Source organism: Balaenoptera physalus (assembly GCF_965194825.1).
Source record: "Balaenoptera physalus genome assembly, chromosome: 7".
Taxonomy (NCBI): Eukaryota; Metazoa; Chordata; class Mammalia; order Artiodactyla; family Balaenopteridae; genus Balaenoptera; species Balaenoptera physalus.
Genome location: NC_138886.1, coordinates 106,860,722 through 106,873,756, shown reverse-complemented (window position 1 = coordinate 106,873,756; position 13,035 = coordinate 106,860,722). Strand labels below are relative to the sequence as shown.

At 43.0% G+C, this 13,035-nt stretch overlaps 1 protein-coding gene across 1 annotated transcript in view; it reads left to right on the top strand.

Moving 5' to 3' along the window:
• The window catches only part of GFRA2 (GDNF family receptor alpha 2), a 329,510-nt gene extending 320,552 nt beyond the window's left edge, over nucleotides 1-8,958 (top strand). The window contains exon 9 of the mRNA XM_082471294.1: nucleotides 2,530-8,958. Within this exon, the coding sequence (XP_082327420.1) occupies nucleotides 2,530-2,623 (94 nt within the window). The 3' untranslated portion in view covers nucleotides 2,624-8,958. The remainder of the gene's footprint in view (nucleotides 1-2,529) is intronic.
• Nucleotides 8,959-13,035: the final 4,077 nt, after the last annotated feature.

Below are 13,035 nucleotides of genomic sequence, written 5' to 3'. Positions count from 1 at the left end.
CTATCAACACAGTGGTGAACAGCTGGACTGGCATTGGCTCGTGGGAAGAATGCAGCTACAGTACCACGCTTTGGCCAGGCAGAGTTAAGTGGGAGATCCTCCACCACTGTGAACCCCTAGGGGACCCTGGGTGTTTAGGGAGTGGAAACTGAGGCATCCTAGGAATGGAAGAGGATTCTGGGGACATTCAGCTTTGGGGAAAAGTCTCTGCATATAGGAGAAAGCAATGCTTCCCCACCTGGCCGTGCAAGAGAATTTCCCCAGGGTTTTTTTTTTTTTTTTCTAAATTGAAGTATTGTTCATTTACAATGTGTGTTAGTTGTGTTAGTACAGCAGAGTAATTCAGCCGTATATATATTCTTTTTCAGATTCTTTTCCATTATAGGTTATTACAAGATATTGAGTGTAGTTCCCATCCCCAGGGCTTTTGAAAAATATGGATTCCCGGGCCCCATTTGCAGAAACTCTAATTCAACAAATCTGGAGTGGGGCCTTGAACCTCTATTTAAAAAAAATAAACATTTAATTTTGGGATAATTTTAGATTCACAGAAAAGTTGCAAAGATAGTTTATATTTTAATCATTTTTAATTGTGAAATATAAAACACATATAGATAAGTGCCCCAAACAAAAAAAATACCTTGATGATTTATCACAAAGTGAATGCCTGTGTCATTACTGCATGGCTAAGTAATAGGACATGGCTTCCAGAAGCTTCCCCTCTGGCCCTACTTTTTTCTTCCCACCCAAAGTTTTACCACTTAAGTATGCACCCCTAAACTTGTGGTTTAATTTCGCATCACTAAACACTTAGTATAATTTTACCTATTTTGAACTTTTCATAAATGTAATCACACTGTATGCATTCTTTTTGGTCTGTATGCATTTTTTTTTTTTTTTTTTAGTTTAGCACCATTTATTCAGAAAATGCTTTTGGAAAGCTGTGCTCTAGAATATTCAATTTTCTGAATGCATCCAAATTTTCCCATTCTACTGTTGATGAACTTTTTTAGTTTTTGCAGTTTTTGGCTATTGTGAATAATGCTGAGAATATTTTGGTCTCTGGTGCACATGTGCAAATATTTATGTTGGGTGTACACCCAAGAGTAGAATTGTAAGGCCATAGGTGTGCATATGTTCAGCTTTAGTAGGTAATATCACACTGTTTTCTTAATATCAATATTTATAATATTTATGATTTCTTAAAATTGATACTCCTACCAGAATTGCTTTGAATCTAATGGCTCAAATTGTGTAGCAGTAGAATGGACTCTCAGGAGAAATACCTCATCAGGTAGAGAGTGCCCTGTCTTTAGAGGTATTCAAGTTGATGCTGAACAGCTCTTTGATTTAGCAGCTCTGAAAAGAACTCCTGGACTTAGTAGGAAGCCATCCTAAGTGATGTAGAAGGTCCTTTCCAACTTTAAGAGTCTCTGATTTCATGCCTTTTCATAGCCATGTTTGGTTAGATACATGCTGAACAGTTAAATTCTTCATAGTTAGGCAGAAGGAGAGAGAAAGTGCTGGTGCCAGAGGCTCAGATCAAACACAAATTGGATCGTTAGCCCCTGAGTAATTGAGTTAGTTGTCTTGATGATCAATGAAACACCTCGTGCTCCCTTAAACCCACTGTTCCTACCTCAGCTCTTGGGATAATGGGAATGATGGCTACTCAGTGTCACCCTCTGCAGACATTTATATGTCCTCCTTATTTCTACTTTAATGGCTTTATTGGCTATGTGCCTATTATTGTCACTGTCTCAAATCATTTTGGGAAGCAGGTGTGTCATAAGTTATAACACAGTAAAAATGCCCTCACGCTAACATTGTCTAGTAGTCTGCTTTCATCCGTCTTCATGCTATCTCTCTCCACCTATTCTTCCTGCTTGCCCTGGAATTCCCTTATATCCTTGAGGGGTTTGGAAATGAAGGGGTTTATTCTAGGTCATGAGAGGATAATCCTCCTGCCCTGCCCTTTGTGATAGAATGACTTCCTAGTAACTCTCTTGAAGACTGATTGTTTCTTGTAAGAGTGCTGTTAGGGGATTTGGGGAAAAGGTTTTAAATCTCCCTGGGTATATGTGAGTGGTGAGGTTTCAAAGGGAAAATGAGAAGTGAGCAGATCTGATAACCTGGGCCTCTGCTGGGCCCGTGAGTGGCAACCCCTTCTGCTCCACTAATTAGCTGAGAGCCATGTTCTGCTCTGGATCTCCACCCAGATCACAGGTCACCCTATTGCTAATTTCCTGGTAAAACCCACCCAGTTGGGATCCCAAACAACCTGTGGGTGTAGCTACAACTGGACCAGCATAGAGATAGGAACATGGTGCTACTGGGTGGTGGCAGCCATCACTCTAGCTCCTTAAGTTTTGAACCAAGGGATGAATCAGACTTTGTCCACCTAAGTTTTTGGATGGAAGGGACCAATCGAGTCAAGAGAGGAAAACCTAGAGAAATAGCCTTAGAGCCTCTGGGGAAGCTTGGAGCTCCTTATTATTGCCAACGGTTAAAAATTGTTTTTTTCCTTAGGAGGCTACAAAAGAGAAGCTGTGATAAGATGGAACTTGAAAGATGGGCAAGGTCAGATAGAGAACACCTGTTGTTTACTCCCTATGGCTTTTAACCTGCTCCCAGCTTTCTGGGCCCTTGGATGCCCTGAAACTTCAGGAACAAAGACAATCAAAGAGGTAGGTCTAAAGAAGGCCCTTGTCCCAGGAGACTAGCCTTAATTAGCTGGTACCCACAGGATGTTCTGAAAATGAGAAATGCCTGGGATTATTATCTACTGAATGTCACATACAAATATGCTCAAGTTCCCATTATGAATGTGTGTGTTGCAAACTTGCTCAACCAAGTGTGACCCATTTGGTGGCTTTAATTACAAATATCAATAAAGTTGATTGATATTTGTGGGCTCAGACTCTTCAGATCAGGGGGAAGGAAGCTAATTTTGTAAGACAGCGCCGTGATTGAACTCCGAGGGAGGCATGGGCTCCTGCTAGCTGGGTGCGATGCTGAGACAGCTCCAGCCTCCCTGTGTTAATTAAATGTGATGAAATGAATATTAACTTGTAAAAAGAGTCAGAGACATGGGCTGGGTTTGCTTGGTAGGTGGGACTGAGGCTGGGCTTGTGGTTGTGGTGGATGGACTCAAGGACTATACCATCTTTGAGAGAAGTAACTTTTGCTCAGTGGTTGTCAACCCTGGCTGCAAATCAAATTGCCTGAGGGGCTTCTAAAATCTACCAAGGCCTGGACTGCACTGCCAGAGATTGCCTGGGGTGGGGTCTCCGGGTTATTCTAATGACCAGCCAGGACTGAAAACCACCGATGCAGTGAAAAAAGTTCATGCTGACAAATGAGACTTTGAACCAGCTGTGTGTCCTTGAGTCTCTTGCTCTCTGAGCCTCACTTTTGTTTTCTTTTGTTGTCTGTAAAAATGGGATTAATCAAAGCTACACTGTACATCTGCAATGACAAAATGAGATTAAAGGAGTGAAAGGACTTGGTACCTAGTGGGGCCTCAGGAAAAGTTAGTTTGTTTGTTATGGACTTTCAGTGCTCTGTCTACTACCGGAAATAGAGTCATTAGTGTCTTTAATGAGATAAGAGGGCCGATTCTAGAAACCCCAGAACCAATTCAGAAAACTCATCCTTCAAATTCTGTCTGTCTGGAGCCAATCCTGATACTAAAATCTGCATTAGGATTCTCCAAGAAACAGAACTGATAGGATACCTCTGTCTCCATCTCCATCTCCACATCCACATCCACATCTCCATCTTCATCTCCATCTCTATCTATCTGTGTGTGTATGTGCATACACACACACACACACACACACACGTATCTAGAGAGAGGTTTATTATAAGGAACTGGCTCATGTGATTATGGAGGCTGAGAATTTCCACAATCTACTGTCTACAGACTAGAGACCCAGGAAGCCCGGTGGGTTAGTTCAAAGGCCTGAGCACTGAAGGCAAGTGGAGATTAATGTTCTAGCTCACGCAGTCAGGCCAGGGGTGGGGGGAAGGTGGGGGAGAGAGAGAGAGAGAGAGAATCCTTCCTTCCTCCACCTTTTTGTTTGATTCAGTCTACAGATTCAAATGCTAATCTCTTCTGGATTAGCAACCTCATAGACACACTCAGAAATGATGTCTAATCAGAGATCTGGGTATCCCCTGATCCAGTCAAGTTGACAAATAAAATTAACTATCACACCATTCCTCCCTAAGCTTCAAGTGTACGTGGGCCAGGATGAATTCAGAAGACTTCAGTGGGGCTGGCGGTTTAAGCCAATGGGAATTGTTCACTAAGTACTGATGGAGTTGCCCATGAGAAGAACTCATCCCTTCAACTTCTTCATTCTCCTTAGGAACAAAGGGACATGTCCAAGGGGGTTGGGCTGGGGGTGGCTGAACCAGGCTCAGAAGCCCTGTCTGCTGTCTTCTAGCTTCTGGCTCCTCCCACCCCACCCTGGAAACTTGCCTTTTCTGTCAACTGTGAGAAGAGTTGTCATGTTTGTTTGCTATTTAGGTGGCCTATGATGTGGTCCCTTGAGAAGCAGGGAAAGATGGTGTGATAGGCAGCTTTTAACTGGCTTTCTCATTCCTTCCCCCGGCAATCAAGGTGCTCCTGACTTCACCCAACCTTCTTTATATGTCATATCTTCTCTTCTTGAAACCCACACAGTGCAGCCAAACTGGGGTCCTCCAAACCCCCCAACAGGCTCCATTCTTTCCTCTCTGTACATTTGCTCACACTGTCTTTCACCCAGAATGTACCTCTCTGCAACATCTGCAACTCAACACTTCTAAAAGCCCAGAAAAAAATGTTGCTCCTTTCATGAATCCATTCTTGAAATGCCCTCCTTTGGAGAAACTATGGTGACAGACAGTGTGTCTATCTCGTGTAGTCATGGGTCTCATTCCCAGCACTAGACAGGATGACAATGAGGGCCGGATGGAGCAGTGGGAGGAGTCAGACTCAAGCATCAGGTCCATGTGGGTCTGAATTTCATCCCTGTCACTATTGGCTTTGTGATCCCAGGAGAATCATTTAGATTCTCTAAGCCTCTGTGTACTCATTAATTAAAATGAGAAAATAATTCCTACTTCTCAGGGCTGAAGTGAAGATTAGTTTGATACATATTTATGAAAGAGTCTGGCAAAGAAAGGTTTTCATAGTTGCCTGTGGAATGATTAAATAAACTATCTGGCATGGATGTTAACAGTCTTTTACTTACCCTGTAGTTAAAAATTGCATTTTGGAGAGGTGGTGGTGAGGAATATACAGATTCTTTTGAGATGTTCACATCCCAAGGCATGGGTCTTAAGGCCCATGGAAAGAAGTTAATTTGGGGGAGGCTATGATGAACCCAGAATCATCATTAAATCATCAGTATAACCTCATGAGGTGAGAATAATTTTCTCAGAAGGTCAGGGTTGTAATATTGGCTCTTCCATTTATCATGGGACCGTGGGAAATTGTTTGCCTGCTCTGAACCTTAGTCTTCCAATGTGTAAAATGGGGTAGCACTCCTCTCACATGTGACTTACATCCATATGCTGGTGTCTGGTGTGTGGTTGGCATGCTACAAAGGGCTGCTCTAGGTGTTGTTATGATGGTATTTGTATTAGGCACAGCAAGTTAAGAAGACCCTGGTTCCATGGTATTCCATAGTGATAGCAGAGTTGGTATTTCAGCCCAGGGTGTCTGTACCAAGTCCAACCCATTTCCTGCTGTATCACCTGGCCCTGGGCAGCCTGTCTTAACCCCAGATCGCAGCATCGCTGAGCAGGGCTTTGCCATGGGCATCCATGTTGCACTTTTTCAGAGCTGTTTGAATTTGCCACCATGAAAGCCCCCTCCACTCCTGTGTTTCTCAGAATCGAGCCTGGCTCCTTTCTGGCAAATCCCCACCCTACTCCATTTCCCTTATCAACCTGCAGATCACCCCTCATTTGTCACCTTTATTAGCTTTTAATCTCCCATCAGTTTAGTGCTGGGGTTTAAGAGTAGGATTAGTGGGGGGGGGTTTAATTGGATGATCCTCCATGGCCCCTTGAACATCAGATTCAATAAAAGTTTATGAAAAGATAAAATCGCAAAGGGTTTTATAGCTCCAGACAGAGCAAGAGACTGGGTCGAGAACAAGGTGACTGTTTTTCAACCTCATATAATCCGTGTTTCGATTTGATTAAATGAGGAAGTGAGTTTTCCTTCTCTCTCCCTTCCTCCCTCTCTTTCCTTGGGTACCATTAGCCTTTTCTGCCTGCTGTAAGCAAGAAGCCCCTGACTGCCAGGGTCTCGTCCCGTCTCCCTTTGATTCTCTCTGACAGGAAGACTAATGAAGCCTGGATGCACCAGAAAATAACATTTATTTCATGTGGAAATATGCTGATCCACCACTGAAGGTGGCGGAGGTGTTGCATCTGATGGGAAAGAGGCCAGTCTTCAGGAGGGGCACGTGTGGTCCAGGAGGAAGCAGGGTGGAAACGTGCTCCTCAGCCGTGAACTCCTGCCCGTCTTGAACCCACCTTCTCCAATCTTCCACCCTCCATTCTGTATCACTTCTTCTGTGGGTCAGGCAAGCAGACAGTGAGGGTGAGGTGGGCTGCAGAGTCATTTCTGAATTTGTTCATTTATTAATTCAGCAAACATTTCTTGCATGTGTGCTATGTGCCAGATGCTGTGCTAAGCATGGGAGATATCAAGGTGAATAAAGCCCGTTCTGCTGGCAGGAGGGCATGGTCTGTGGGACCTTACAGTTTGTAGGGAAATTAATTTTTCTTTTTACAGCCATAACTGCAGTCTGAGGAAGAGATGGGTCTGGTGGGCTTCGTGGCATAAATGTGATCCTGCAGCAGAGTTTGGCTGTCAGACCTAGGGTGATGCAGTGTTTTGCACAATGAAGGAGGAAGAATTGGGGGTTTCTAAAGGGAATCCTGTGGGAGAAGCAAGGGGAGGGGGCAGGAAGAGGTGCCAAGGAGTGGTTGTTAATCTGTGGACTCCCTGGGGTGAAGATGTAATGGAAAATTCCTGGTGTGGATGGCCTAAGGACATTTAGAGTAGTCAATACACATCGTTGCCTTGTGGGGATACTTATTTTTTCTCCTGTTCGTTCAGTAAAAGTAAAAGCCCATAACCATGGGTGACCAGAAGGATGCAGCTTCCCAGGAATTCATAGAAATCTGAAATTGGTCTTTGGATTTCCACTGGCCATGAATTGGGGTTTAAGCCAATCATAAATACCAGGAGACCCTGGAGACATGTGATTTACACAACTCTTATTGAATACTAGGTACAAGAATGGCAACGGTACAAAATAAAACCAGAGCTCGAGGGAGGGAGTGATCAGTCCACCTGGGAAGGAGATGTGCTGGCTATCAGAAAAGTCTAGATGAATAGAATGGGAGTAGAAGGAGTACACAAGGCACCTTGAGACAAGGAAATAGCCAGGAGGCAGGAAATGGTAAGACGGCCATTGAAGCCGGGGTGCTCGAGGGAGATGTGAGGGCAGCAGTGGGAGTCGAGGCTGTGGTATAAGCTGCTGGATGGGGTGGTGGTGGCGGGTGCTCATGGAAGACCTCTGTTGCCGAATAAAGGAGCTCTGACCTTGGTGGTTGGTGCAGGACCACTGCAATAGTTTTGCTTATGGGGGGATCAGAGTGATATTTTCATGTCCAAGCTATCATCCTGTCTCAGCGTGGAGGATGAATTGGAGGGGAGTGGGATTGGAGTCAGGGTGGCTAGGCAGAGGAAAATAGTCCAGGCCTGAGCATAGGTGGTCCCAGTGAGGATCGGGGCATGGACGTGCTGGAGTCACGTTTCCAAAGTAAAGAGGAAAAACTTTGTAATTAGTTGAATGTGGGTTGAGGCACAGAGGAAGGTGTTTGTTTCTCCATGGTTTCTGGACCGGGTGTCAAGGTGGTGAGTTGTGTTGTTCTCTGGGGGAGGATATTCAGCTGTGTTTGGAGAGATGACTTTTGGTTGTGTTGAGATGTAGGTATCTGTTAAGCAGGCAGATGTGCTTGAAGCCTTGTAGATGGAGGGGATGGTCCAAGAGGATGTATAGAGTGTTAAAAAGAAAGAGAGAAGAAAGAAAGAGGAAGGGAGGGAAGGGAAGGAGAAAAAAAAGTGACACTAAATTTCTGCCTTCTTCACTGACAATGTTCTAGGACCTGCCTGCTTCCACTACCTAGTGGGTGGGGATGTTTAAAAGGTCTCAACTGTGGGCAGCAAAGGAGGATGTCTCCATGTTGTCAACAGATGTGTGGGGCAGGGGTGAGGGTCCTGGTGCCTTGCCCTTGATGGCTGGGTCTGGTGAGGTGCAACCCCACCTGCTTACTCCTGGGCAGAGGCCCATGGTCACAGAGTCTTTGTGTGGCTCAAAGTGAGAATAATCTGCTTTGAGAGCTAGATGTTTGCTTGGAACTGTTAGAGTAGGGTGGATTCAAGCTTTGTGGTGCTTGAGGCTAATATGATCTTTTAAGAAAAAGAATACAAAATCGTGTGTATAAATTTGGATACTGAACATTGGAAGGGATCATGAAAGTGAGAAGCTCTGAAGCTTAAGCTCTATTAGCTTCCTGGTAAATTCCCCTTTGCTTGGGAGACTTCCAAGAAGCCCAGGAGAGGAACATGCATATTGAGGGTGTGTAGTGTGTGTGTGTGTGTGTGTGTGTGTGTGTGTGTGTGTGTGTGTGTATGTACTTCATTAATGTGTAAGGATGAACTAGGAAAAGTGGGAACTCAGGACTGGGTACTTTTTGATCTTGTCCCACACAGCAGGGGTCTCACATGAAGAAGGGTCCTAAGAACATGTGTTGGGTCCATAGCCTGGAAGTCAGTTGGAGTGCCTATCCTTTAAGACCAAGATAAGATTGGCATAAACTCTTGTTCCATGTTTAGAAGGAGCCCAATGCTTTCTCCAAGACTCCTGCAAATTCCTAAAGGACTTATATATATATATATATATATATATTTAAAATGGATGACCACAACAAAAGCAACAGTGATTGCAATTACCAAACATGAAACACACTCATACTATGTCATAATATTGACATTCAGTCCAGTAATCCTCACTGTAACAGCTCCTTTACTTTGCAGTGAAAATTGATTTGTATATTCTTTGCCTCTGAGTCCTTGTGGGATTTTTTTTTAAATTCAAACAGAAAGTCACAAAAATTATAATCATCCTCATCAGTTCACTCAGTCCCATGTAATTAATTTTTTTTTCATCTTGATCTTTTGTTAGCACTTTTATGAGTTCATCAGTTTTTCATTAGAGTTCTGAAAATGCTTATTCATTCAGTTCAGCAGGACAGTTACCAGAAACCTGTACTTGTCGGAGTCTTTTCTATGAATTCCTTGAAGATGAAACCCTTTTATAGGAACATATTTGCAAAAGCATCAGAGTACACCGAGAACTGTCTGTAAATGACAAAAGACTTAAAAATGACCACAGTTAAAGATTTGATGAAAGTTCATAATAGTGCAATTGACAAGGAAATTTAGTTTTTTCTGAGATATACATTTTAAAGTAATAACTAGAATTATGACTTATAACATTATACCAGAACATATAAGATTTTTAGAAATTTCACGTAATGTCTGAAACATTTATATTAACATATTTCCATAGAGATAACCCAATGAAAGTTTAGTATTAGTTGTTTTGTTTGTTTGTTTTTTCATACTGCAGGTTCTTATTAGTCATCAATTTTATACACATCAGTGCATACATTTCAATCCCAATCGCCCAATTCAGCACACCACCATCCCCACCCCACTGCAGTTTTCCCCCCTTGGTGTCCATATGTCTGTTCTCTACATCTGTGTCTCAACTTCTGCCCTGCAAACCGGCTCATCTGTACCATTTTTCTAGGTTCCACATACATGCGTTAATATACGATATTTGTTTTTCTCTTTCTGAATTACTTCACTCTGTATGACAGTCTCTAGATCCATCCACGTCTCAAAAAATGACTCAATTTCGTTCCTTTTTATGGCTGAGTAATATTCCATTGTATATATGTACCACATCTTCTTTATCCATTCATCTGTCGATGGGCATTTAGGTTGCTTCCGTGTCCTGGCTATTGTAAATAGTGCTGCAATGAACAGTGGGGTGCATGTGTCTTTTTGAATTATGGTTTTCTCTGGGTATACACCCAGTAGTGGGATTGCTGGATCATATGGTAAATCTATTTTTAGTTGTTTAAGGAACCTCCATACTGTTCTCCATAGTGGCTGTATCAATTTACATTCCCACCAACAGTGCAAGAGGGTTCCCTTTTCTCCACACCCTCTCCAGCATTTGTTGTTTGTAGATTTTCTGATGATGCCCATTCGAACTGGTGTTAGGTGATACCTCATTGTAGCTTTGATTTGCATTTCTCTAATAATTAGTGATGTTGAGCATCTTTTCATGTGCTTCTTGGCCATCTGTATGTCTTCTTTGGAGAAATGTCTATTTAGGTCTTCTGCCCATTTTTGGATTGGGTTGTTTGTTTCTTTAATATTGACCTGAATGAGCTGTTTATATATTTTGGAGCTTAATCCTTTGTCCGTTGATTCATTTGCAAATATTTTCTCCCATTCTGAGGGTTGTCTTTTCGTCTTGTTTATGGTTTCCTTTGCTGTGCAAAAGCTTTGAAGTTTCATTAGGTCCCATTTGTTTAATTTTGGTTTTATTTCCATTACTCTAGGAGGTGGATCAAAAATGATCTTGCTGTGATTTATGTCAAAGAATGTTCTTCCTATGTTTTCCTCTAAGAGTTTGATAGTGCCCGGTCTTACATTTAGGTCTCGAATCCATTTTGAGTTTATTTTTGTGTATGGTGTTAGGGAGTGTTCTAATTTCATTCTTTTACATATAGCTGCCTAAAGGACTTATATTAATTTATTCTCATGGTCCCTTTTATTTCTGAGCCTGTGCTGCCACCAAATTAGTTATGGATCCTCTCAATGTCTTTGCTCCATCTTGTGTTGACTCAGACATGGAGCGCATCCTCTTTCTATGATTTACACACACGTGTACACACTCATTCACTCACATCCACAGGTCTTTATGACTGAGGCAGATTTTACTGAATAAAGGATGGGTATATTGAAGTAACACAGATAATTTAAAATTGAATCTTAGCCATCATGAATTACCATTTCACTTGGCCTCCCCTCTTCCTTCCTGCCCTTCTTTCTCTACTCTCCTCTTCCCTTATTCCAAAGTCTTGTTCCTTGCAGTTTAATAATCTCTTTTGATCCTCATTATCCAGTACCCTCTGGGACTCACCTTCCAAGCCAAGTGTATTAACTGACTAGTGCTGTGTAACAAACCACCCCTAAATTCTATGTCTTTGACAACAACTATTCATTATTTCTGATGAGTCTATAAATCAGCTGGGTGGTCCTGTTAACATTGACTGGGAATGTTCATGCATAGGTTGCCAATTTGTAGGTCCTCTTGGGGACATCCAGTCTAGGATGGCCTTGGCTTTCTTCCATGTGTCTCATCCCCTCCTAGGCCAGCCCAGGCATGTTTTCAAGGTGGGTGGTGGCAGGATTGAAGAGAGAGAGTGAAGATGTACAAGATTTTTTTCTGGCATCTGCTTTCATCATGGTTGCTATCCTCTCATTTACATGGCCCTGCCTGAAGTCAGTGTGGGAAGCACTGCAGAAGAACACAGCTACACACAGCATGGGAAGCCGGGGCTGTTAGTGCAATCCATCATTCACACCATGTCTTTCAAGAAGTATTTTCCTAAGCAAAGACTGTTCCCTCTCTAGGAGGCATCCTGGTTCCAGCTGTTAAGACAATAGTTTGTTTCACTCTACTACTTCTGGTTCCTGCTTTGCATCTTATTACGCAACATAATAGCCCAGGGTATGACACTTTATGGGGGCTTCCACATTTCTGCATGAAAGACAAATATTTGTAAATCATTGATTTATTTTCCTAAATATTATGGGCCGATCGAACGTCTTATTTTTAGAAGTCCTGCTTAAGTTCCAATAATGCTGAACAGAGGAAAGAGATAAAGCTGAAGTTACTTTTCCAGCACTTCACATACCTTGGCCAAAATGAGAAGCTGAGGCAAAGCAAAAAATCCTGGTGATTCTGAATTCTAAAAATGCTTAGACTACACATGCTCCCCGAATTAGCACGGGGACACACTGGGCATCCGTTATCAGTGCAGGTCTTGGGAAGATCTCCCTAGGGAGGACCTTTGGGAGTTGGGAATATGAAAAACAGGATTTCTTCCTCACTGTTCTCATTCTATAGGGGAAGATATGGGATTGGGTGGGGGGTTCTGTTCTGCATGCCTCCCTTCACCACATCCTTCTTAATCAAAGGGTGTGTGTGTGTGTATGTGCGTGCGTGTTTTAGAGAGAGAGAGGGAGAGAGAGAGAGAGAGAGAAATGGTGTGTATATATTCATATGTCTATACACATATATCAACATACCTCGGGGCATTCTGCTGGCAGACGTTCAGCTTTGATACTGCTTTGCTCTGCTTTGTGTTAACCCAGACAATAAAGGAAATGATTAGGGACTTTCAAAGCAAGCACCTGACAATAGGGAAAGGTGAATGTGGCCTGATTGAAGCTCCGTTTCCCCTATTCCTGCTGAGCAGGGAAGGGCAGGCCAGGGATCGGCCAGCACCTGCATTTTTCAGGACCAGTCCTAGGATAAAGTCTTCCCCCTCACTTCTCCTCCCTGACTCCCCACATCTCGGGGCCCTTGGGGTTGGTTAAATTTAGCGTTCTGGCGTATCCAAATCCATGTGATTTCTTCCAGGACTTTGAATCTAAATGTCACCCTCACTGCACAATTACTAACACATTGTGCTGATGGGGGTTGTTCAGAAGCTGTGTGGCTGGGAGGAAAAGGAAAGAGGAGGAGAGTCTGGGGAAGGTGCAAGGAGGAGGAAAGAAAAGAGGTTTCAGGAGAGGATGAGTGGGATTTCTTCTTCTGCAGTTCCCCGACAACCAGCCCAAATGAATTCAGCTAGGAAATAGCTCCTTGAGCA